The 27409-nt window shown below is 41.4% G+C and overlaps 1 protein-coding gene and 1 long non-coding RNA gene across 2 annotated transcripts; one reads left to right on the top strand and one right to left on the bottom strand.

The window, feature by feature from the left end:
• The first annotated feature begins 687 nt into the window (after positions 1 to 687).
• Positions 688 to 3732, top strand: LOC144270034 (uncharacterized). Its single transcript, XR_013347094.1, has 2 exons — positions 688 to 792; positions 2064 to 3732. It is a non-coding gene; the product is annotated as an uncharacterized LOC144270034 (long non-coding RNA).
• Positions 3696 to 26434, bottom strand: LOC144270033 (A-kinase anchor protein 17B-like). The gene is given in 7 exon segments (XM_077826204.1): positions 3696 to 6212; positions 7387 to 8911; positions 10363 to 10600; positions 12691 to 12821; positions 16842 to 17622; positions 26282 to 26358; positions 26360 to 26434. Coding segments are annotated over 7 exon segments (2898 nt in total). The 3' UTR covers positions 3696 to 6141.
• Positions 26435 to 27409: the final 975 nt, after the last annotated feature.

Here is a 27409-nt window from a genome sequence, read left to right as displayed (position 1 = left end):
AGAGTTCAAATGCAAAAAACATTATTTTGGCTTTAATGTTGTCCCTCCAAAATTAACTCCCCATCTTTGCTCCATCATTTCTTGGGTGGGAGACCCTTTGAGTTCAACCTGTGGCTGCATGTAAGAAGCTTTTGAGAAATATTCCTAAATTGTATACGTTCTATAGAAAAACATTCTACATTTGGCACATGTGAATTGACAAAATTCCAGCATGGGGGTATCTGCAACAGAATTATAAAAGCACCTGAATGGTGGTGTACATGAGAACAAGCTTTGTGACTAGCATCCTAAGAGTGTAATGTACTGTCCATGAAAAGTAGTTTGGTCTAGGATTGGATGCAGAAACCTGACTTATTGACTCTCTTTAGATCCTTACCCAAGTCACGTAACACTTGTGCTTTAGTTGTCATGTCTATAAAATGGAGATGATACTTACCCTCACTCTGTAAAGTGCTTTGAGGAACTAAGCACTTATTTAAGAATTGATCCATCTAATGCAAAATGAAGGCAATTTAACAGAAGGAAGAAAGTGTACAATGTTGTGGTATGGGTAAGGTACCGCTTCTAGTAAAGACAATGCCTGCTGTAAGAAATGAAGGGATGTTACAAATTTTTGCTGGGGAAGGGAGAGGAGGGAAGAGAGAGTTGCTTCATAAAGTGGCTGATGTTTTCTCTTTCTAAACACAGGGCTAGGGGCAATGGACAAACAAACTATATCTGCATTTGCTGTGGCTTAATCCCCTTTTCCAACCATTATCAGCTACTGTGACTAAGCACTAAGAAACACACCAGGTAATTTAACAGATTTCATATTAGCAGAGCATCATGTGCAGAATAGCAGTTGTTGAGTCTTTCCAATAATCACCCTAGTCTGAACTGTCGGGGAATGGGGACGGAATTGCTGTGGGCATGTATAATATAGAGAGAGCTGTAGAATTCTGGAAAAAGAAAAAAACCTACCTAGTCTCATCTCCAAGCAGCCTTGGTTCACTACCAGCTGCTGTGTAAAGTCCATAAACCTCCAGAGGCTTTGAATCTACCCCTTATCTAATTATCTGTAACTAGGCATTACTTTAAGTTCTTTATGTAAGAAAATATGCTTCAGTAATGAATGTTCACAGCAAAAGTTATGTAAGAAGTCACACAAGACTGAGGTAGGGCTGAAAGGCTTGATGTTTGTGCATTGTTTAGAGCAGCGGTTCCCAAACTTGTTCCACTACTTGTGCAGGGAAAGCCCCTGGTGGGCTGGGCTGGTTTGTTTATCTGCCACGTCTGCAGGTTCGGCCAATCACGGCTCCCAGTGGCCGCGGTTTGCTGCTCCAGGCCAAAGGAAGCTGCTGCAAGCGGCGGCCAGTACATCCCTTGGCCCACACTGATTCCAGCAGCTCCCAGTAGCCTGGAGCAGCGAACTGCAGCCACTGGGAGCCGTGATCAGCCAAACCTGCGGACACGGCAGGTAAACAAACCGGCCCGGCCTGCCAGAGGCTTTCCCTGCACAAGCGGCAGAACAAGTTTGGGAACCACTGGTTTAGAGTGTTTGGATTTTTTTTAAAAATCTATACGATGAAAGGGGATTTACAGCTGAATCCTTATATTTACTAGATCTTCCAGTAGGTTGTGTGCTATGATTTCAATTTGTAACCTGCTACCCTTCAGCATTTTGCCCCTTGTACTCTGTACGCACAATTTGATACCAGTTTGTTAAATCAACATAAAGTGGCAGAGTCTGAATGCAAGGCAAATGTTTGTCAAATGGTACACGGTCATGTGGAAAGGACCTGGATTATTTCTTTCCTCTTTTCTGCTGCCTAAACCAACCCAGAGAGTGGTTGTTAAATCATTGATAAAGAAATCTTGCCAGTCATTCTTACATTAGTCATTTGGATACAAGTGGGGAAATTTATGTAAAATTTTGTCTAGTAAATGAGTGCTAAATGCCACACCCATAATCAGCCTTACTTCCTAGATATGACTAAGTTTTCCCTTTTTCAAACAAGTGGAGCCTTGGTGCTTTTTCACACCTCTAGTCCTCCTTTCTTTTGCATTTTTTTTTCAATACCTAGGCTGCTCCTCATAAGGGCGACATGATCATCTTACCTGGAAAAATGAAGGCAAAGGTTAAATTCTCTTTCTATGGATTCACCTACCTTTGAGCCACGCGACATCCTTTCAGAGCTAGTATGAAAGTTAAAAGGAAATGTCTCCTCAAGCCGTGCAGAAATGCAGTAAAAATAACACTATTCTTAGATTATATTTCTTGGTTTTAAAATACGCGGTGGTGAGTTGTAGCTTTGTCAGTCCTAGGATAGTAGACAGACAAGGTAGGTGAGGCAAAATCCTCTGTTGGACCAACTTCTGTTGGTGAGAGTGACAAGCTTTCAAGTTTACACAGAGCTCTTCTTCAGGGCTAGGAAACTAACTGTCACAGCTATACAAGGTGGAACAGATTTAGCAGTGACACTTTGAGCTACGTTCCCAGACCTGCTCTGAAGAGCTCTGTGTAAGCTCGAAAGCTTGTCTTTCACCAACAAAAGTTGGTCCAATAAAAAAATATTACCTCACCCACCCAAATGCATTTTAAAAACTAATTTTAATTGTCTCATTTATTTCACCTGCTGCCTTGCTGTACCATAATATGCAGCAACTGCTGGAAATTTAAACTGATAATTCAAGTAGAGCTGTCCAAGAAGGGTAAGTGGGGGTTTGCGGAAGACAGGTTCTCTCACTTCTCCTCACTTCTCCTGTAGCTGAACACCAGCTCTCCCCCTGAGGAGTTGAGTGCTGCTGGTTGCAATAGAAGTCACAATACAGGTGGAAAGCAGCTGGCTGCTTGGTCCCGGAGTACTGCAGTCACACCTTTGCAGGTGTTTGTCAGAACCACACTAAGCATTTTTGTCCTTCAGGTTTATTGAACTCCCGATCTCAAATCACATTATTTATGTACCAAACACATTTGGTTGTTTTGGTACGTGACTAGCTTTATTTCAAAGCAAGTTGGGCAAGTATGTAATGGGCTTGGTTCATTTCCACTTCTAAAAAGGGCCTGATCAGCTACAATCTCCACTGACTTTACCCTTTCAGGATTTGACCTTAAGCATACCTGAGGCACAACCCACTAGCCAGGTACTGTGTAACATGGTGTATTAGCCTTAAACTGGGCTATGATCTTGCTAACACATTTTAGGCAGCTGTCCTAAAACGACTTATACCTGTGCCTAACATTACACTCTAAGTAGTCCAATTGACTTCAGTGTGACTACTCATGGCATGTAAAGTTAAACATATGTAAATCTTTGCGGGATAAGTACCCTGGCTATTACAGTAATTATGCAGTGGAACACACCATTGTTAGGGAAGTGCTGAATAGTGGAAACTCCACCTGACTACAGTAGTGAGTGGCAAACCCTCAGCATCTGGTCCTTAATGCCCATTTTGTAACAGGAGTACAAGTATTCTAACTATTTCATGCAAGTATCTTACTGAGATTGTAAGCTCTTTGGGGACAGGGACCATCTTTTTGTTCTTTGTTTATATGGGGCCTAGCAGATTGGGATCCTAGTATAGATAGGCACTAATGCAATACAAATAACTAATGGAATTATATAAGCAACTGTCATGCGTGCCTGATCATTAGACACCTGAAAGTTACTTTTCATAGTTTAATATATTATACATTAACATTTAAGAGATTTACATAAAATAAAAATACATTTTATTCTTTAACTTTCATAATTAAGACATTACATCTTATTTCTGAGCAACCTCAATATACAAGTTTAACCAAAAAACACCAACAGTTCTTTTTTTTTAAGTTTAAAAGCAAAGTCTTAGAAAATTCTGTAGTTATTTTACAAAAGTAATGTAAATAAATATTGGCCCATGAAACAAATCATGCTGAACAGTCCAAAATATGAAACTACAGGGGCTCAGGTAATGTGTGTCTGGGAAGAAAGGTAAGGAAATTAATAATAAAAAATACCTGGGGGTAGGATCTAAACAATTCAATCTATAAACTACTAAGGAAAGAGTTTGCTGAAATTATGTCTAAAGTTATTTCATATCTTAATATGATGAAGTAAAACCAATCAGATTGGCATTTTCATTTTAAAGTGCACATATTACATTTTATTCACTTTATTTGTGTTTTATTATCTAAATTGGACATTTTAAATTCAGGATTTGCTTGTTTGTAAATGAATCTAGGTGGTGCAAAAAGCAAGTATAGAATCAGTATATTTATTTGCTTTTAAGTAGGATGACAGCATGGTGCAAAACTATCATAAAATTACACTTAAGAAATATTTCGTTCCAGTTCTAGATAAAGTCACTTCCTTACCTGTAAGTGTGTGAATTATATAATGCAATGCGCCTAAGCCTATGTACATAAATAGCCATTTCAGGATCAGTGGGGGAAAAGTTTGCTTTTTGTGGCTGTAAATATTGCATAGAGGAAAAACACTTATGCCACTACAGTGGAACAGAGATATTTACATGGTAAACAATTGCAATAGTTGGTCTTCATTACAACTATTTAAAAAGCGGGGGGGGGGGGGGGGAAATACGTTTTCCAAAGTATATAGACGATATTCTCAGCAAGAAGCTGTCTTCAACCAAAAAGGTGTCATACAGAACAGTAGTTTGAGTAGCAACCATTGGTCATTGATTACTGTGAACCTGAAAAAGGCACTCAACATATGAACCTGTTTTTAACAATAAGAATAGACTGGGGTAAAACCTGGCTTAGAAGGCTGCAGAAGTCACCACTATTGAACAATGCGGTGGGAAACACAATATCACATGAATGATTAACTGCAAACATTTTTACGACTACTTTATTAGAGCAGAGGTTACGAACATGAATGATATGCTGTGTAATGAAGGCAGCTACATTACATTTAGTCTCTTGACATGTAATAAATAAAGCATACTAAAATGAAACCTGAAACAGTAAGTATGTTGGTCTAAATTCAGACCAGAATCTGTTCCATTTCCATCTACATCTTCATGAGGGACTTTGTCCAAGAGCAGCTGTGGCTATCTGCTAAAGAGAGAGAACTGAATAAATGTAGATACTAGGTCAAGCTTCTAGTCTGCATTTTCACATGTCTCCATGCAGCAGAGATTTATAAAAGTTAGCAACGTTTTGAAAATGAAGTCTTCTCTGGGAATTATCTGTAAGCTACCTTAAACTAAGTAGCTGTCTCACTGCTTGTGCCTCCAGAAAGGCCCGTCTTAGAAATCCTGCAAGCAATTTGCACCCTGTATTGAAGGTAATCTTTCATGCTGATGCTCAGCATGCTGAAATCATCTCCTTTCATTGTTCAACGTTTAGAGCTTTGTTTGGAATATCCTCACTCAACATCTCAGGAATGCTAAATCTAGTGGCAGTGTAATGATTTAGATCAGCCCAGGAAAATGTCCAGTTTTCTGGCTCATTCCTAGAATTTTAACGGAATGCTGAGGAACTTTCTCAGTGTAGCTGCTCGGAGAAGGTTAAAATGTACTAGGGTGTATTTTCTCAAATTTAGAAATACACTGTGCAAGTTTTCACCCCCCACCCCTCTCCCGACAACTGAACTGCAAGGTTGCCATACCCCACCCTCTTGCCATCCCATCATATTAACAATATGACTGAGGAGGCACTCTGAATATATGGGTACTTAAAAGATTTATTCCATCTGTGTATAAGTGGTTTGTGCACAATTACTAGATACCAGAATGCAAATGTTTTATGGCTCCCCTGGACTTAGCTGGGTGCCACTCAGAGGCTTCAACCCATTAAGCTTCAAAACTCTCAGCAGTTGGTTCACAATAGCTTTGGTCTTGTTTCATATCAATGCCAAATCCTTACAGATTCTATTTTTGGAGCTTATACTAACTTGATTGTTTCACTGTCCTACCGCTCCAGCATGCATTAAAGGAGTCTAAACAAAATAGACTATCTTAGACTGCTTATAATCACTAAAGACCTGGCCTTACAGTTCACTTCTTAGAGCCATATAAAAGGCCTTTTTGGGGGGAGAGCCGGGGTAGAAGCTTTTGTGAGCAGCTTCAAAGTCTCATTGCCATTAGCTAGCAACTAATCAGCATTCTCTTTTGGGTTCTGCTCCACAGACAGCATCAGAGCATGGATTTGTTAACTCAACAGGAAACAAGACATCCTCCAACATCTGCATCCATCTCTTTCCTCAGTGTTAATTTCCTCTCATCTCCTGTGGATAAGGAGAAAAAATAAGTTATTTGAAGGAGATTTTCCCAGAAAAAAGATGCTGGAGTGATGCAGCCTTGTAGCTAAAGCATAATAGACTGAATCAAGATTCAAAGGGGAAAGCCAAAAGGGAGAATTATTTCATTCCTGTTGGGAGATCAGAAGGCCAATTGTATAGTGCCTCAGTCAGTTCAAACAATATTTTCATCCCCACCTGTGCTGTATGCTGTGTTCTTTCCCAGTTAATTTTTCTATAGTAATATGTCTCTAGAACTGTAATTTTAGCCACCACATTATTTTACTGATCTTCAGAATTGCACATATTCTCCTTCCAAAATGTGATGAGCTGGTGGTTGTGCACAATTTATCCCCAACAAATCTTAACAAGTGTAACAGGACAGGCATATATTTGCGATAGATACACTGCCATCCAGTTTGGTGGACAAATACTACTATTCAGCTTTTACATAGTTCTTTGCAAATCTTTCACTGCCAAGAGAAGACTGCAACTCACCCAGCTCAACAGGTAGAAACTTGATGGCAGTGATTGGGACAGTCCCAGAGGCATGGGGGGAGCAGATACTGTGGAAATGCAGGATGGCCCCTCCTCCAAAGGCTCTCATCTATTAGCCAGCCAGAGAAGGAGGGGAGCTGATTGGTCCCTCGCTCTCCCCTTTTATTAATTTAAACCTTAGACCAAGTCCTTGGGAGCCTCTTCTTGCTTCACTTCAGCAGCAGGATTTCTTAGGTTCCCAGGTCCAGGATAAATAAGAATGACGGTGGCTTCTGCCACCAGGAGAAGCAGCACCTAGACAAAGGTATCATCTCCAGGCCACTTTTAACCTGGCTGCTTAGGTGCATAAAGACAGGAACCCTGCACAGGGGTGTAACTACAGCATACTCTCACAGCCACTCAAATGCAAGTAGGCACCCTGCAGGGCCCAGGCATGGTGCTGCGGTCCAGTCTCCCACCCCAAAGAGTGCTGCTGAACTAACAGACTGTCAAGTCCTTTAGGTGTCAGAGGAATCAGCGTCTCCTCCTTCTAAACTACTTTCAACAGTTAGGTGAGCTTGACTGCCAGAGTGATTGTGTCAGTAACCATAATTTTGCACAGAATCCTTAAACCTGTCAAATTGAGGAGTGTCATCTTGGTTCTATTTCACTTCCCCCACCTCACCTGCCCTTTGGCGAGATCTCTGCAGCAGAGAGGCATCAGTATGAATGGCATCTTTTGATGATGCTGCTGCCATCACATGAAGTGTTTTGAATTTCATCTTATGGTGGAACATTTTGCTACATTTTCTCTGTATCTTTTTTAGAGATTCCAACTGTCTCCAACTATCCATTTCAGAGAAGCCATGTTCATCAGGTAAAATGTTAGGGGAGAGCTTTTTTCTCTTTTTCTTCTTTTTGTGGGTATTTATCACCTCTTCATTGGATTTCCACTCACTTTTTCGCCCTTCATGTCTCAATTTACTACTGCACCTCTTGAATGATTTTTTAAGCTTATGTCTACACTGCTTTGTCAAGCCACCATGGGTAGAATTTGAACAGAAGCTACATTTGCTGGATTCATTTTCTGAATAACTTTGACCTACATTTTTAACACAGACAAGGAATTTTCTCTCCATCTCTCTTGGGAGGGAGCATGCTTTATTGCCATCACTGTAAACATCTTTAAATCTTCTTTCTGTTCTCTTTGCCTCACTGAAATACTCAGAATCACTACTGATCTCTTCCATTAAATCCTTTAATTTGTATGCAGAGCCTGAGGGTTTATATGGTGGGGCAACTACTCTTCTGTTATTGTCTTGATTGGATTCTTTATCATGACTAGTATTAATGCTTCCAAAAGAAGAATTTTTAAATTCAGCATATGGTAAGTTAGCAATGTCAAGTGAATCATTCCACTGTACTTGGAACTTTTTTGTAAACCCTCCAGCATAGGCCTTGTTTTTTGACACACTCTCTGTAGGCTCAGATTTCCGAATTGTGATCTCCCATCTATAATTATCATCCCCGCTACAATTTCCCTTGTCAAGGTTTTGTACAAAACTCACTTCTGTAAAGCGTTGCCCGTATTTGTTCTTCAAGTTGATCTGAAAGCCATTCCCATTATCAGACACTATCCTCTGCCACCAAGACTTGCTAACGGTGCTTTTTGGCTCTAGGCAGACACGTGCGTAGCTTGGAGTTTGATAATAGTTTAATAAATAATGTATAAACTCATCAGTTTCATAAATCTTTTGCTTTTTGCAGTACCCTGTACCAGACACTTTTCCAGAGTGTAATGTCTTCAAAGGGGGAAAGTCCTCTCTCTCAAGAGATTCTATAACCTTGCAGTCTTGAGTAACTGTAATCTGTAAAGACCCACCGTCAGAGGAGCTGTAATCATCCCTGCCAGTTAATTTACCAGTGCTTGCTGTTGCAGTTGGATCATTTAAGATCGTTCTTACAAGATGACAAGGTGATGCAGGCAGATTAGTTGGCACCTCTTCCTCACTAAAAGAGGTGTTAACCGTTTGGAAGAACTGACTCCTAAATTTTTTCTTATCCTTCAGTTTTTTGTGTAGAAGATAATGGGATTCTCTCTGCTCTGCTCTGTCTGCATTTTGTAACTCTGTCTCAGGAAAGCAATCCTTTCTTATATCTTCAGGGTGCAGCAAGGGCTCCACTTTTTGGCCGGTCAACTGTGCAAACTCCTTTAAATAAAATCAAAGAGAAAATTACAATATGAATGTAACAGACAAAATTTGTAACGAAACTATACCAAGCTAAATTGTGAACTAACTTACAGGAAAGTGCAACTTTGCTCAAGTCAGGGCAGCTGTCCAGGTATAACGGCAGAATCTGACCTACTGTATCTAATGCAGGCCATGATTATATAAGGTTCTGGAGCTCTTCTGTGAAAGTTGAGGGTACTCACTATGTCACAGGATTAATTAGCTAGAATATTTGCCCTTTCAATAAAAGTCATTGGCTATATTGAGCTAACCTTGCTGCTTTTACCTGATTTGCATCCACTACAAAAATCATTTTATTCGCCCACTTTGACTATAGCATGGCACTAACTTTGCTAATTCGGCTAAAGTAAAGTGCTGCACTTTTGTAAATTGAATATCTTATCTAAGAATTATTAGATAAACTGCTTTAAATTACACTATTTTGTAACAGCTGCAAATGTAACCAAGGGATTAAAAGGCCCTACATCTCTCTCCAAATCTTTTCTGGCTAGTTCCTCACCCTTTAAAAAAGGTTTGTTTAAGACACCCGCACCTTCTAAAGAATTTAAAATGTTCTGCTGCCAGTTAGTTTTAAAGAGCACTAACTCACACAGATTGGCTGGTGTGGCCTCTAGCAGGTGCTTGTTGATGGGGGTTCCTAAGTACTGTAAGAAATATTAAACATCAGGGGTTGAAAAAATCCACTTGTCAGTGGCCAGTAGTAAGCTTTCCCTGGCAAGTGATGTAGCCTACATTAATAATTACTACAGTATTTAAGCTTTCATTTTAAAAAGTTTCTAGTCCATGTAGCTAAGAAGATAATCCTTCAAATACAAATCAATACAGTGAGCAGGTAGACAAACACCTCCAGTACTGCCTCTCTTGCTCTGATTATCCCAAAGCATCAGCAGAGTGAAACTGACAAAAGGTGTGTTAGCCTTACTTTGGATATGCTGTATTCCCTGTGCAGCAGTGAAACTGACAGGATGCATGTCAATTTTACTCTGGTGTTGGGGAAGCTCTGAGCAGCAGGGCAATAACTGGAGCTATTTATGGGACAAGAGGGCCCAAAAATAGCAGAGACTATCTCACAGGATGCTGGGGCAGGATTATAATAGAAGTAGCCTTTCTTCTTTTCAACATGACAATGAGAACCTGGGAACTGATTCAATTTACCAGACACCTACTGGACAGAGACTGATCCAAAAGATGAAGCCTCAAGCAGGGACTGAATCCCAACACCTTTTCCCTTATATTCATATGTGAAGAAGGGCTAGATTATCACTAGGGGTTTGCTATTAGGCCTTGCTAGCATTTCCCCAACTCCAAATCATCCTTCTCATCAGCCTCTGGCCATCAGCTATCTGGTAAATTTTTCAAGCTCTACTAAACATCCTTTAAAACAGAATATTTTTTAAAAATATTCTTACTTTTACTCGGCTTAACAGCACGGTAAGCAGCCTTATAGACTCCACTCTTCTCTGAGCTAGTAGATATTTCCTCTCTTCCCATTCAGGCATATTCTCTGGCCACTGCTCTTCTTCAGCTGTTACCTTCTGCTGCTTTCTTGGGCGTTTCTCATCCCGATCTATCTGCCTGTGTTCTCTCCTCTTGAGCTTAGCCTTCCTTTTTCTTTCTCGAGCATTTTTTTCATCATCACGTCTTTTTCTAGGTAATTATTAATATGGGACAATTTAGATGACACTCATTTTACATGTTAACCCCTGGAGGGTGAAAAGTAGGATTTTAGTGTGCTAACAGCAAGTGACTCAATGCTAGGAATCCATTTGCTGTTACAATCAAGAAATCCTTGTGCCTAGGGTAGCACGTTTTAAAGTTAATGGCATACAACCAACATACATCCAATAGATGCAAAGATTTAGGACAGTTTGAGTTTCTCTTGTACTCTTAAGACTCTTCTAATAATAATCTACCTCTCGCTAAAGAACACAGAGGTTGTTCATATTATAGTCTCTTCCAGGTCACAGCTAGAGAATGATTTGCCCCCTTCTCCTTCATCTTCAGTTAACACCAATAACTAAGGTTCACAAACTTTTGGACCTAATCCTGCATTCCTTATGCACACAAAACTGTCCTAGAAGTCAATGTATAAAAACTAAATATTTTGAAGAAAAATTCAAGTAATATGGGTATTAAATTTGGTGATAGATTTAGAGATATTGCATCAGAGTTGCTAGATTTAGCATTTCGACTCTCGTTTCTACATCAATGGATATATTCATGGAATAATTTCCAGTGGCAGATAGGGTAGATGCTAAACACTCCCTATAGAAGTAGGAACTTAATACAGTGTGATAGTTCAGATACATCTGACAACACTGCCTTCAAGATAATAGCAATGCGGAGGGATCGCTTACACACTGGGACTCTCCAGCCAAGGCTGAGGCATGTGGAATCCTTCCTATATTCTATACTGTATATTAATTTTACTTCAGGACACAGCTAGGGTGCATGACACCACTACTTTGTGGTGTTACAGCAATCATGAAATACTACAAACAAGATGCCAACCGGCTCCCTGGGTTTCCTCAGGTCCCTTCCAGCCCTACCTATCTAGGATTCTATGATTAAGCACATATCCAAACTGACCATAGGCTACCCTCGCTGTTAAAACTGTTAAAATATGCTGTTTTGCTGCCCTTTCCACTACAGGGCACATTGTTAGTGATCTGGTGAGGACCGCTTTGAGTAATACAACTGATCTAAGATTTACCTTTAATCTTTGAGCAGTCAATACATTTCTGTAACCATATGTTCAGCCACTGGAAACATGGCCAGGAGGATGATTTGCCACTTTCCTGGGCTGATCTTGTCTCAGATATTTACCGATCTACATTTCCACTGCAGAAAGGACTCCTTAGGCCAGGGATCAGCAACCTTTGGCCCATGGCCTGCCAGGGTAAGCCCCTTGGTGGGGGGCTGTTTACCCGTCACGTCCGGGGTTCGGCCGATCGCGGCTCCCACTGGCCACAGTTCACTGCTCCAGGCCATGGCCAGCACATCCCATGCCGCTTCCCGCAGCCCCCATTGGTCTGGAGCAGCAAACCATGGCCATTGGGAGCCACGACCGGCTGAACCTGCGGACACGGCAAGTAAACACACCAGCCCGCCAGGGGGCTTACCCTGGCAGGCAGTGAGACAAAGGTTGCCGATCCCTGCCTTAGGTCTTCACACAGTTTAAAACAAACTTTTAAACTGAGAGTTTGATAGATTACTAGAGTGACTGAAAGAAAAACAAACCCTGGATCTGTAAGAGGAGAGATACAGGAGAGGGAGCAACAAGGGCACATAGTGTTTTTAATTGAGAATTAAAGTTAATGGCAGATGTCTAGACAGCTCAAGACCACTTCTCCAATCACAATCCCCTTTTTCTATACACTGTGTAGGTCTACTACTCCTCTCTTAATTTGATGAAGTGAGCTGTAGCTCACGAAAGATTGTGCTCAAATAAATTTGTTAGTCTCTGAGGTGCCACAAGTCCTCCTGTTCTTTTTTCTCTTAATCTAGTTCCGTTTATGTGACACCTACATAATTGAAGATACTATGCTTTTTTTTTTTTTTTGTTACGCTATATGAATTAGACAATATTCAGCTTTCATTTTAACATTATCTAACCCTTAACATTATCTAGGTTTGGGGCTATTGTATTGGGTGTTCCTCTCTTGAGATTCTGTTGGGAGCAAGACGTGGAGTAAATGTAAAGAAAGTAGAACACTCCTTCAAAACAAGTTTCTCACCTTGCAGCCTCCTCTTCCTCTTTCTTTTTTTCCCTTTTTCTTTCTTGCTCTAGCTCTTGCAGCTTTTGTCTTTCCAGCCTTCTCTTTTTGATGGCTCCTTTGCTGAAATGTTTGGTTGTATCAAAAGTCACCTGTTCCAGAAGAAACAGAATTAGAAGGCAGGATTGTTCATGAATGATGAAGAGACTAGGGCTGTCAAGCAATTTAAAAAAATTGTGATTAACAGTGCGATTAATCGCATGATTAATCACAATTAATTTTTTTAATTGCATGATTAAACAATAACAGAATACCATTTATTTAAATATTTTTGGGTGTTTTCTGCCTTTTCAAATATACTGATTTCAGTTATAACACAGAATACAAAGTGTACAGTGCTCACTTTATATTTGATTACAAGTATTTGCACTGTAAAAAAACAAAAAAAATAGTATTTTTCAGTTCATCTAATACAAGTACTGTAGTGCAATCTCTTTATCATGAACTTGAACTTACAAATGTAGAATTATGTATTAAAAATAACTGCATTCAAAAGTAAAACAAAGTAAAATTTTAGAGCCTGCAAGTCCACTCAGTCCTACTTCTTGTTCAGTCAAACACTCAGACAAACAAGTTTGTTTACATTTGCAGGAGATAATGCTGCCCGCTTCTTGTTTACGTCATCACCTGAAAGTGAGACCAGGCATTCTCATGGCACTGTTGTAGCCGGTGTCACAAGATATTTACATTTCAGATTCGCTAAAGATTCATATGTCTCTTCATGCTTCAACCACCATTCCAGGGGACATGCGTCCATGCTGATGGGTTCTTCTCAGTGGTGCAAGTAAAATCCATGTCTTACCAGTACGGGGGGGTGGGGCGGGCCACCAGCTAAGGGGAGCATGTTACCTCCCTCTGTGACTCCTCCCAGCCCGGGACCCCCATGCTCTCCCCGTCCCCTCCCCACATCCATCCAATGGTACCTGGAGTGAAGGCTGGGGGGGGGGGGGACGGACTCTGTCCTCCTCCTGCTGCTGCGCCAGAGACAGGGCTGGGGGGGGGGTGTGACACTGGGGGTCAGCAGTAGAGCCACCGGAGGAGCTGCTGGCGTTATGCTCCTTTCCCCACTGCTGCCCCTCCCAGCGGGGAAAGGAGCAGAGCCCCCAGCTCTCTCCTGCTGCTGTGTTTTTTGGGGTATGCTGTACTGGCTATAAATAGCTTGCCAGTATGGCGTACAGGAGCGTACCAGCCTACTTGCACTGCTGGTTCTGCTCAATAACAATCCAAAGCTCAGTGGTTTGAGCATTGGCCTGCTAAACCCAGGGTTGTGAGTTCAATCCTTGAGGGGGCCATTTAGGGATCGGGGCAAAAATCGGGGATTGGTCCTGCTTTGAGCAGGGGGTTGGACTAGATGACCTCCTGAGGTCCCTTCCAACCCTGATATTCTATGATACTGAAAAAAGCAATGCGACCAACGCATGTTCATTTTCATCATCTGAGTCAGATGCCACCAACAGAAGGTTGATTTTCTTCTTTGGTGGTTCGGGTTCTGTAGTTTCCGCATCGGAGTGTTGCTCTTTTAAGACTTCTGAAAGCATGCTCCACTCCTCATCCCTCTCAGATTTTGGAAGGCACTGAAGATTCTTAAACCTTGCATCAAGTGCTGTAGCTATCTTTAGAAATCTCACATTGGTACCTTCTTTGCATTTTATCAAATCTGCAGCGAGAGTGTTCTTAAAATGAACAACATGTGCTGGGTCATCATCCGAGACTGCTGTAACATGAAATATATGGCAGAATGCGGGTAAAACAGCAGGGGACTTACATTTCTCCCCCAATGAGTTCAGTCACAAGTTTAATTGACACATTTTTTTTCAACGAGCGTCATCAGCATGGAAGCATGTCCTCTGGAACGGAGGCCAACGCATGGAGGGGCATACGAATCTTTAGCATATCTGGCATGTAAATACCTTGCAAGGCCGGCTACTGAAATGCCATGCAAATGCCTGTCCTCATTTTCTGGTGACACTGTAAATAAGAAGAGGGCAGCACTATCTTCTGTAAATGAAAACAAACTTGCTTGTTTTAGCGATTGGCTGAACAAGAAGTAGGACTAAGTGGACTTGTTGGCGCTGAAGTTTTACATTGTTTTGTTTTAGAGTGGTTATGTAACAAAAAAAAGTCAACACTTGTAAGTTGCACTTTCACGACAAAGAGATTGCACTGCACTACTTGTATGAGGTGAACTGAAAAATACTATTTCTTTTTATCATTTTTACAGTGCAAATATTTGTAATAAAAAATAATATACACTTTAATTTCAATTACAACATAGAATACAATATGAAAATGTAGAAAACATCAAAATATTTAATAAATTTCAATTGGTATTCTATTGTTTAACAGTGCGATTAAAACGGCGATTAATTGTGATTAATTTTTTTGAGTTAATCACGTGAGTTAACTGCGATTAATCAACAGCCCTAAGAAAGACCACAAACATGTCAATCTACTGGGTCACCTTATTTACACAAATAAAACACAAACAGCCTATACAACTTAGAAAGTCTCTAATCTATTTCTGCACAATTATATTTGAAACATGAGTGTTTCTTTCTGCCACTTTCTAGCTGAGGAGACTGGAATATGACCTGCAGAATTCACACGAATAGCTATGTCCTGTTCTCAAATGTTACCATAAGCATTACTCACAAATGTCTCCTTACCCTGTGCCATTAGAGGCTCATAAACTGTGACAATACACCTTTGACAGCCTGTAAATGTTCAATTTTGGGGATTGGAGGCTGGGCATTTTCAGTGGAGAATTCCTGGCTGTTGCATTCCCTCTGTCTGACAGGCTGACTTATTTTAAGTGCACTGTGTGAGCCACATCTTCTTGGTCAAGCATTTGCCTGACTTTAAACCATCAGTGGATTACGGTGGGCTGGTTGGTACAGCAGGGGAGACTGTCTGTTGAGAACTGTTTAACTCAATGTGATGCTGTGGTGACATTAAAAGAAAACATCCACGCAAACAGCACTTTATCCAAGCTGGGAAACCAAGTCATTTGGAGCATGATTTCCAAACCACTGTGTAATGACTGCTACATATTCAAGAATCAGAGATAATTTAAATGCTTTGTGCTGAGCAAAATTCTTGGAACCAGGCTTATCTCAATGACTAAATCTGACTTTTAGATGAACGCTGCTAAGCAGCTATGAGCTTTTGTGAGCATGCAGCTCTCCAGTTTCCTTTCACAGCGTGACACAGGGTATGCCACAAACAAATCCATCCTCCAACATTATTCACTATATCCCCCTTAATCAAAGCACAGTGCCAAGAGAAGCAAGGATACATCCTGCTAGTACAGGTTCAAAGTGACTGCGAACATTTTTTGTAAAAAGGCAGAAAGGAAGGCTATTGCTGACTCTGCTTGGGTTTACCAATGCAGAAACCAATGTCTTCCGAACAACTCCTCCAAGTCTTGACTGCATTCCTTTCAGCTCCTGTGCTCATCTAATTGATTCATAAACTTGGTAACTTTTCACTTTTATTTTACCAGTGGAGAAAAAGGTTTCAGGAAATCAACAAGCAAATACTTTTTCCAGGTCACAGTCATACTAAAGGGTGAAAATCTTCACTAAAATCTGGATTGAGAGGTCAACAATACTCAACCAAGCAGCAAATCCATACAAACCAAAATCTTTATGCAAACAAACCAGAGTGAATGCTGCTTCTGAAGAGACAGCCTTGTGGCTGGCTCATCTGTGAACCTTAACTCAGTGAGAATGGACCAGCAAAAAAGTCAGAGCTTTATTTGCTAGGTGGGGGACTATGAGCATGAATAGCTGTGAGAGCCATCCATCTATTCCCTCTCCCAAACAGCAGCGCTCCAGGTCTAAATTCCCACCTCAAGTATCCATCATTTAAATGTTTACACTGGCTAGCAAAAAGTTCCCAATTTGTCTTTTTTTTTTTTTTTTTTTTAGATTTCAAATAGCAGTGATGACCTTCATGGCAGTCTCAGCAGATAAGTCTTGGTTGGGCCAGGGAATTTTACACTTTTCTGCTGTACCGTTTCTGATATTTGACTACTATGGAAGTCTTTATGGTACTGTATTTGGGCAAATATAGCATTGGCAGTATCAAAAGATATAGCCAGTGATGCTTACCTTCATGTTACATGCCAGAGCTTTTCCATCATCCCCTTTAAACATCAGCTTCATTCCCCTAAGTGACTCCATAGCTTTCACAAAAGCCGTATACTCTTGGTACTGGATAAAAGCTTCAAATGTCTGTAGACCTCCAAAAAGGAAGTTATTTAAATTTCCTCCCACCATTTCTTCTCTATAAGGGTCAAGCATAGGGATATCTATGTTCTTGATCTTTCCAAAGCTTTCGAACACCACTCTTAAAACATCTTCACTTGGCTTTTCATTATTTGAGCCCTTTAGTGCAAACCATTTGCATGGCAAACCTTCAAAATAGATGCAATCAGGAATATCAGCGGTTTGCTCAGTAAGGTCTTCATTCGTAATCTCTCTTTTATTCAGGTAAGATGCCCACTCCTGTGGAGTTGGAAAGTCAGTGTGTGCCTCGGTGGCCATCACTTTCAAGTCATCTTTGAAACCATTCAGTTTTATTACCTTTCCATGCAGTTTTTCCTTAAGTGTGAGGATCAACCTTTTAGTTTCTGCCTCTCCCTCAAATCGAATGAAATCCTTAGTGCTCTTTGAAACCCTAACAGTAGTAAATTGGTCTGGACAAATCATGTTCTTCAGCTTGTCCATCACTTCCCACTTAGAGAAAGATCGAGTAGATTCTGTGTGTTCTGGAAACACCACATTGATAGTCAGTTTTGCTACTGGTTTAAGATACAGATGCTGAGAAGCACAGAGCTCCATAGCTTCAGAGTTATCATACACTACAGTGATTGTCATTGTGTCCAATACCCTTTAGAAAAATAATTAAAACCATGTTAAGCTAGAAGACATGGAGTAAAAAGGGTAAAAATATCCTCTACTGCAAAATTTAAGTGACTATCTTTGGATATAATTTCATTTAACATTCAGAGGAAATTATTAAGAAAAATTATACTGTAAATTTACACTAGTCTATAATTTAAATTATAACCCAAATAAATTGTGTGAATAAACATACCTAGTAAGATGTATGATCAAAAGATTCTAACTCCAGCTTTTCTATCATCAAACTAATATAAAAACAAGAGTCAACATTCTACTGCAACATGCCTGTCAGAGCCTCAAGAGAGATCAGTAAGTCAAGGCAAAACCCCTGGAATACATTCTCCCACATCAGTGTACAAACAGCACAGGAAGGAGTTGAAAACAGTAACCAAACAAAAATGAAGTTAAATACATTCCTAACAGCAATATTATTTTCCAATTAAAATAAAAATGCAGTCATTACTTGAACTAGGTTAGATAAATTGCTAAATAATAATTTGCTCTATGTATTATGACCAGGTATAAATTAATCAAATCTAAGAGCAATCTGGCACAATTGCTGGATAGCCTGTTCTTAAATGGCCTTGTTTCCGATGGACAAGTTTTACCAGATTTGACTGAAATATGTCAGCAAGCACCTAGCTAGGATTTTGCAATCTTTATTAGGGAAGTCAGGTGGTCGTTCATCCATCATTCAGGGTCCTTTTTAAGCATCAGAATCAGTGAGATAAGATGAGTTCTTACACTCTGTGCTAATAAATTATCCTTCACTGCTGATTCATAAAGGTATAATAAACTGGTTATTAACTGTTCTTGTAACCTTCTGGAATTCCACCAAGATGCCATCAAGGCCGGGGTTCTGACAAGTTTGTACAGACTAGTTTGTCTTCAGTTCTTTCCTTATCTAACTGAATCTTCTCTTCTCACAAAGGGGAAAAAATAGGTTAATTTACTGCTGGTTGAACCAACCGCTAAATCAGCCTAAAACTTTTTTTTAATCTATAATTTATCTTAAAAATAAAACTGGAAATGCTAATTATATCTTTACAGCTATATATAAACATCCTGAAGCAGGAAGTGAAGAAAAGATATTGTTTCCCCAATGACATATATCACAATGCTTTGTACTAACATACAAACCTTATACTGGCTAAGGAATAATACCACTGAAATGTGTGGCTGGTGAGGGACTGAGAAGAAACGTCTAAAACCTCTACCATTAAAGTAATACAATCTATTCACACAAGGGAAATCGATCTCATATTGTCTAAATGCTTGCAATTTAGCTTGTATTAATATATAAAATCATCCATGTGGATGACTCCAGAAATCAATATGAACAGCACAAAATATGTTGTCCTAATTGAATTCATGAGAGTATTCTGAAGACCGGACATTTATATGCAGATGGATTTTTATAGAATATTCCAAACTTCAAAGGAAATGTAATATTGCTAGAATCTATCTATGCCAAGAAAGAAATGCTTTTAGTCAAGCTCTAGATCTTAACCCAACCAAATTTACCAGATAAACCACACAATCTTAGCCAGTTGGGAAGATTAGGCTTGAAGCAATGCAAAAGCACCGTTCAACAACAAAACACTGCCTGGAGTGAGGAGATTGGTGTAGAAATCATTAATAAGGTGGGCTCAAGACTGGGGCCACTGTTGATAAAAAATTAACCTTGGATCTCAGAATGAGGTTAATACAAACAGGAAAGGCTGGATTGGACTCTGAGGAACGATGTTTTAAGACACGTCCATAAATTTAGCAAATATGAAGAAATCACACATGTTATGACAGTGGTATTCAGTGAATGATTTTTGGATATTCACCAGATTCAATGAGAAAATTGAATTAAGCCTAGATACAGACCTATTCAGGGATCCAATAGCAATGAAGGATTTTTAAATGGGATATCCGACTTTCACTTTTAAAATTCCTTCTAACAGAAGAACTGCATGGAGTTATTCTCCAGAAATGGAACTCTACTGCAGCTGGAAATATCAAACTGATACAGCAATCTAAAATTTGCCCATTTGGAATGGTTGTCAACATGCAAATTGAAAGTTTCCAGTACTTGGTTAGCATTATTTTTAAAACTATAAAAACAAGATAAACTCAGGATCCCTTAGAAGGAGGAGGATTCCATAGCATCATAATGAACAACACATATATAATTTGTCACCCAACCTTGAAAAACAGCTCCAGAGTAGTGGGAGAGCAGCTGCAGAGCGAGTGACTAAAGCAATGGACTGCGTGACTGCTGGACAGGATGTGGAGAAATAATTCCCTAGATGAGCTACAAGAAGGTGCCGCCAAGCGATGAATAGCAAGACCCTGTAAAAATTGTCCAGGGCCTCCATTTTTCTACACAGTAGGAAGTGTTCCTTCCCCAAGGCTCCCAAAACTGTCTTCCTGCTCTGTACTGGAATTTAACAAACTCTGACTTACTTATACTTTGTATGATTTCTTCTAAAATACCAAGCTTATGTGCATTCTTTACACACAACACAGATACGTTGATCTTCTCAGGTTTTCATCAAGTATTTAAGTGGCTAGAAGCTTTCAGGGAAATCTTAGCCAACTGTCTCACTTCTGAGATTCCACAACCCACATTGCAAGGAAGGGGAAAAGAAAACAGCAAAGTAGGCAAAACCACGACCTGTGTCTCTATCCCTTACAACAAATGCCAGCACCTGATCATATAATCAGGTCCATAGGTCTTGCTGCAGTTGGAAAAAAAATTCTCAGCTATTATCTTATCAGAGATACAGCTCAAACCAAGAGAAAGATATACACAAAGAGGGGCTCAAGAAACTCAAGAGACTGTACAGTTTAAACAATATTCAAAAACCCCAAAGAGAATTGTAGCAGAGCACTTCCATGCAGCCATTATTCCTGGAATGCTTCTTTGCCTCCAGAGTGTGTACACTTTGAAGATGACGTAGACTTCAGTGCAAGAAACGGCCTAGTGAATCAGAGTACCAACAAGAAGCAGGTCTTGCGTGCTCTCTTAGAGAAGTTAGCATGAGGGCCCGATCTTGCAGGTAAAAAGATCAGTATTCTCATGGAGCAGTAGCTAGAACAGAGGCTGGAGCGCTGCACTGCTGTTATTGAGGAATTGTGCTAGATCAGAACTGAGCAAAGCTTTGTCAGGCAAAGCTGACTGTATTGGAATTCATCTCTGAAATTAAAAATGTGTATAGTTTTGGTACATTATACAGGTAAGGCTGAATCCCATTCTTGTTAGAGAGCCAAGGTATTTATTGCGTAAACCAAAACTACTGCAAAAAGCAAACACTGTTGATGTGTTCACAGCTATATTGGTCCAGTGTTCTTTGAGATAAACTACTATTTTCTAAAAAAAACTATTTTCTGTCGTTTTGCTACATCTTGCCTTGGCACAGAATGTAATTTTCCACAAGACTAAGGTGTGGGGTGCAGCAGGCCATATAATCTAGAATAGTCCAGTGCATAACCATGTGCCATTTTCCCACAAATTGCAACATTCTGGTCAATAAAACCTCAGAAAAGTAAGGCCATGTCTACACTAGAATCTTCTGACAGCATAGCAATGTCAATTAGAAGCGTTCCATGACATTTCTATACCAGCATAAAAGTGCTTTTGCAAGTACACCTTATTTCGTTCACTGAATTGCTATAAGCCAGTGATTCCCAAACTTGTTCCGCCGCTTGTGCAGGGAAAGCCCCTGGCAGGCCGGGCCGGTTTGTTTACTTGCCACGTCCGCAGGTTCGGCTGTTCGCGGCTCCCAGTGGCCGCGGTTTGCTGCTCCAGGCCAATGGGAGCTGCTTGAAGCAGCGTGGGCCGAGGGACTTACTGGCCACCGCTTCCAGCAGCTCCCATTGGCCTGGAGCAGCAAACCGCGGCCACTGGGCGCCGCGAACAGCCGAACCTGCGGACGCGGCAGGTAAACAAACCGGCCCGGCCCGCCAGGGGCTTTCCCTGCACAAGCGGCGGAACAAGATTGGGAACCACTGCTATAAGCCATACTATCAAAAGAACTTTTTTGATGGTATTAGCTTCATTTTCACTAGAAGGGTATACTGATATAGCTATACAAGCAAAACTTTTAAGTTTAGAATAGGCCTAATTGGCCTATTTTACTGGGAGTTGAGTCCTCAGTACCACTGTAAATCAGGTCTAATACTATTTCTTTTAGGTAGTATAGAAAAACTATATAGTTTTTGGAAAATCATCCAAATATAACAATCGACAAACAAACCTGGCTCTTCCATCAGGGTCCTAACCCGCACCAATACCAACTACAAAACACTACTGCAGGAAGATAGTGTGGCCCAGAGGCTAGAACACTAGACTGAGCCTCAGATGACCTGGGTTCTACTCCTAATTTTGCTGCAGGGTGGCCCTGGGTAAGGTGCTTCATTCATGGGTGGGGAATGAGGATAATGATACTTACTCAGCTTTGTGAGGTGCTTTGATGAAAAGTGCTAAGCAAGACCTGGTGGTATTATGTATGCCCTTTCTGACACTACACAAAATGAGGTTTTTATATATCTGGCTCCCACCTCTGAGTGGTCTAACGACTGAGCTATGGGATATCCTGATGCTTGTTTGGCTTAAACAGTCATTGGGCAGAGTGAAAATGAACTTGCAGTCTGGTGGTTAGGGCATCCATCTGGGAGGTGGGAGACACAAGATCCATTTCCCCTGGCCTAGCCATGCTTTCATTATTTAACCACACTGGAATAGCTTCAACAGGAGAGCCCCCACATCAGAAAATCTCACAGCCCAGTGGATCAAGCATTCTTCTGAGAGGTGGGAGACCCTGTTCAAGTTCTTTCTCCCTCTCTGGTAATTAGGAGGGAATTGATGCTCAGTCTCCCATATCCTCAGTGAGTGCTCTAACTACTAGGCTCAAAGTTGTAAGGTGGGTAGCAGCAGCACCACCTCCACTGAAGAGACACTGATTGGGATCTGGTTTAGTAGAAGGCCTCTGAGTACACCTGCTGGATCAGGCCCTGCATGTGATTTAAGCATTTGGTCACCTATCTTCCCCTGGTTTGTGAATCACTGTGGGGTTTAGGCAGAAGACAGGAGTCTGGCTGCCTAGAGGGAGGCAGCAGAGTGGATGCCCAGAGGCAGAAACTTGGTGCCTTGGAAACTTTTACCTTGACAATTTCAGTGCTGAGTGAGTTTAGGCGCCTACAGGGTTTGGCAGGAATTTTGTGGGTCACGATGGAGCCAAAGCAGGGACTTAGGTGCCTATACCTGATACTTAAACACCTAAGTATCTTCATGGATCTTAAAGGACAAGAGAAAGAAGGCAGCTCTTGAGAGAGGGTAGAAGCTGCCTCACCCACAGGCTGCCCTTGCAACAAGGAGAGGAAGGATGCACAGCCTAGACATGTAAGCTATTACATATTTCACTATAGCAGCACAAACTGTACCTAGAGAGCTTAATTCTTGCCTTGTACAGGGCTAGATGTGTTACATGTGCTGTCTCCTTGGTTTTAGTTTGATTTATCTCTGTATTCTGAGAGATTGAGATGTTTGAATTTCAGATTGTTGTGAGACAAGGTCATTGTGATATGTCCATTCAGGAAAGAGCCTTCTGCCCCCTTGTGAGAGATGACTGGGGAGAAAGCAATACCTATTCTGGAGCACTCCATTGAGAAAGCTGCTAAAAAGTGTAATCCTTGAAGAGGAATGGGGAAAGCCAGTCGACCACAAGTAGTGGCAAAAATAGGGTCTCAAAGATTATGACCCCAACTTCCAATGTGTTTTTTTAGTATATACCTAAAGTGTTCCAGGTTGTTGCTGGTGCATATGGACTCCCAGGCGATGGGGTTGTTTTTAATAGTAAGTCATGTTTTTAGATATGGTTTAGATACTATGGAGATGGGTACTAAAAGAAAACTACATTTAGTAAGTGGCAGTCATGGCACACGTCAAAATAATTCCCTCCTCCAACAGCATAAGGAGTTCATCTAGGGCATTGGAGTTGCCAGGAGCATTCATTTGATGAATCGTTTTAGAAAAGAGGTCTCGATGGTGACAGAGTTTCAAGAGACAGGGACAGTCCATACAAGTTGCTCTAAGAAAAGTTAGATAATTGTAAATTGTACCTATGGTTAAAATTATTTCTATCCACGTGACTGATGAGTATTCCACTAAAGGCACTCAATGTTGGACATTTTGGGGTAGGGAAAAAATTAGGGCTCTCAATTAATCGTAGTTAACTCACAAGATTAACTCAAAAAATTAATCTTGATTAATCGCAGTTCTAATCGCACTGTTAAACGATAGAATACCAATTGACATTTATTAAATATTTTGATGTTTTTCTACATTTTCATATATGTTATATTCCGTGTTGTAATTGAAATCAGCGTATATTATTTATTACAAATATTTGCCCTGTAAAAATGATAAGAAATAGTATTTTTCAATTCACCTCATACAAGTACTGTAGTGCAATTTGTCTTTGTCATGAAAGTGCAACTTACAAATGTAGATTTTTTGTTGTTACATAACTGCACTCAAAAACAAAACAATATAAAACTTAAGAGCCTACAAGTCCACTCAGTCCTACTTCTTGTTCAGCCAATCGCTAAGACAAACAAGTTTGTTTACATTTACAGGAGATAATGCTGCCCTCTTCTTATTTACAATGTCACCAGAAAGTGAGAACAGGCATTTACATGGCATTTTAAGAACACTTTCACTGCAGATTTGACAGAACGCAAGCAAGGTACCAATGTGAGATTTCTAAAGATAGCTACAGCACTGGACCCAAAGTTTAAGAATCTGAAGTGCTTTCCAAAATCTGAGAGGGATGAAGTGCGGAGCATGCTTTCAAAAGCCTTAAAAGAACAACACTCCGGTGCAGAAACTACAGAACCTGAACCACCAAAAAAGAAAATCAACCTTCTGCTGGTGGCATTTGACTCAGATAATGAAAATGAACATGTGTCAGTCCGCACTACTTTTGCATCGTTATTGAACATAACCCTTCATCAGACTGAGTGGACCTGCAGGCTCTAAAGTTTTACATTGTTTTATTTTTGAATGCAGTTTTTTTGTGCATAATTCTACATTTGTAAGTTCAACTTTTATGATAAAGAGACTGCAGTACAGTAGTTGTATTTGGTGGACTGAAAAATACTATTTCTTCTGTTTTTTTTACAGTGCAAATACTTGTAATCAAATATAAAGTGAGCATTGTACACTTTGTATTCTGTGTTGTAATTGAAATCAATATATTTGAAAATGTAGAAAACATCCACAAATATTTTTAAATGATATTCTATTATTGTTTAACTGTGTGATTAATCATGCAATTAATTTTTTTAATCGCAATATTTTGTATCCATTAACTGGAATTGTCACAGGATAATGACAATGCCTTGATCCAACAGGACACCTGTTCAAATCCAGCTCGGGTTACCAGGGAATAGAAGTCAGACTCCTGACCGTTGGTAATATGTGAAATGAATTCAATTGTCACAGTTAGCAGCTATAAGACAAGTGTCCACAACAAATACCATAAACAGCACCCTATAGGCAGGCTCAGCAGAGAGTCAGAAACAGAATGGGTTATGGATACTTAAGTCCCTTCTTCTCCCATAGGTGGTCCCTCCTGGTCAGGGTTGAGGCAGATTGGTGAAACAGCCAGCGCTATCATGCCAGGACATTTCACAAGCACTAAAATTCACTTTAAAAAAAAAAAAAAGATGCTAGGGCAAACAAGAATAAAAAGTTACCCATAAGAATAGCATCCGATGAAGTGAGCTGTAGCTCACGAATGCTTATGCTCAAATAAATTGGTTAGTCTCTAAGGTGCCACAAGTCCTCCTTTTCTTTTTGAGAATATAGGGAGTACCTCTGCTTTCACCACTACAGCTACCCTCGTCTTTCAGTTTCAGAGATCATCACCAGAGCAGACACTGAGCTAGTGGTCAAAGGGCAGGGAAGGGAGATTATTTGCTAGAGTCAAACTACCACTGGAAGTCCTGTAGCAAAGGGGATCATTTTCCAGCCATTTATGGGTCTATTTATTATTACTCCACCTGAAGTCATGGGCAGGATTCTCACTGAGTCAGTGGGAGCAGGATCCAGCCCTGTATTCCTTGGAGTTTTTACCTGAAATCTTGTCCAAACAAGGGTCATTGCTGGCCCATTTCCCACCACTGCTAGCTTTGTTTTGGATGAACTGGTGCTAGCAGCCCTGGAAGGGTTTAGTCGCGATGGGTGGCTTGCCATGCTGCGGATCTCACCGAGCATGCCCGCACGACATGGAGTAGAAAACGGTGTCTGCAGCCAGGGGCCTGTCCACGGGCGGGCTCCCCACCCACTTCCCCTCACCTGGGTGGGAAACGTGTCCCGCTCCAGACAGCCCAAAGCGCCCCTTTGACTCAGCAGCGTCTGTCCTTAACCCTCCCCGAGTTACCCCCCTTTTCTCCCTTGCCGGCTGAGGGGTGCGCCCCACAACCACCCCCTCTTCTGCTGACAGCACCTGGCCCTGGCCCCCGTCAGCTCCCCGCTGCCCAGCCCAGCGCTTGCCACAGTTGGCGGCCCCGCCCCACCGGGCCCAACCGCGCCGCGCTGGGGTCGGGCGGGAAGCGGCGGCCCGGTGCCCCCGCGCAGCGGTCGCTCTTACCCCTCAGGCCGCCGCTCCGCCAGCCCCCATCGGCCACATGCACTTCCGGGTTCGCCTCCCCTTTCTTCCCCCCCCCGCCCCCCCCCGGGGCGGAGCCAGCCACCGAGCGGGGCCGCGGGGGCCGGAGCGGGGAGCTCGCTCCGGCCCCCGCATCCCGCCGCTACCTGGGAGGAGCCGCGGGCTGCCGCCAGGGAACTAAGGGGCCAGGGTGGTCAGAAGCAGCGGGAGCCATGGAGACCCCCCGGGCTCGGGCTCGGGCTCTGCACAGCCCCAGTAGCGAGGTTAAGGCACGGGGCCGTGCCCCGGGCGGAACTCTCCGGCCTGTGTTCCACCAGGGTCAGACGAGAGCAGCTCATGGCCTGTCTGGCCTCCTACTCTGGGTCTGGGCCCAAGGCCCGGGTGGGACCTTGGGCAAGGAAGGGAAGGCCCGATTCATCTCTCCAGTGATGTCAGTGGCTCTGGCCCTTTATTGCCCAGGGGTCAAATTCTGGCCTGGTTTGTGTGTCCCGGAGGGATGCAAGTTAGGGTAAAAGTTGGAGCTGTGTGCCTTGATTTCCTCCTCTCTAAAAGATCATTCATGTTTCCTACCTCGCCCAGGCAGTGGGAGGCTAATTTCCTTTGTGTTTTTTCAAAAGTTTTGAGCTCTTCAACCAGAAGGTGCTGTAGAAGTGGAAAGGAGCAGTATAATTGTTCTTATCCTTGTTAAATTGTTCAGAGGCTTACCCTACTGTAAAAATAGAAGGAAATAATTGATTTTTCAGGTCCAATCACATCCACCCATTAGTTGGTTGCTTTTCTCCTGCAATGTATATTGCAGCTAAACCCTACCCACCACCTCCTGTGTTCCTGTCCCATTCCTGCTCAGGTGATCTTACTTCATTTGTTCTTCACTCTATGAATATCAAGTATGTTTCTTATAAAGGACAAAAAATATATATATGTTCTTTTCTTCTTCTCTGCTAATCACCCTGTTAGGATAACTAGGCATTGTGAATGCTCAGTTACAGGGTTTCAATGTGAAATCAATAACCTTTTTCCTTGTGACAAAGACATTTAACCACATCCCAATCCTAAGAATACAGTGGTTTAGTCTAAACAATGTATATGCGAGAATTAATATATGCTTTC

This window comes from Eretmochelys imbricata, chromosome 9 (genome assembly GCF_965152235.1).
Source record: "Eretmochelys imbricata isolate rEreImb1 chromosome 9, rEreImb1.hap1, whole genome shotgun sequence".
NCBI lineage: Eukaryota > Metazoa > Chordata > Testudines > Cheloniidae > Eretmochelys > Eretmochelys imbricata.
The sequence above is the reverse complement of the archived record's forward strand: the minus strand, read 5'-3'. Positions and strand labels throughout refer to the sequence as shown.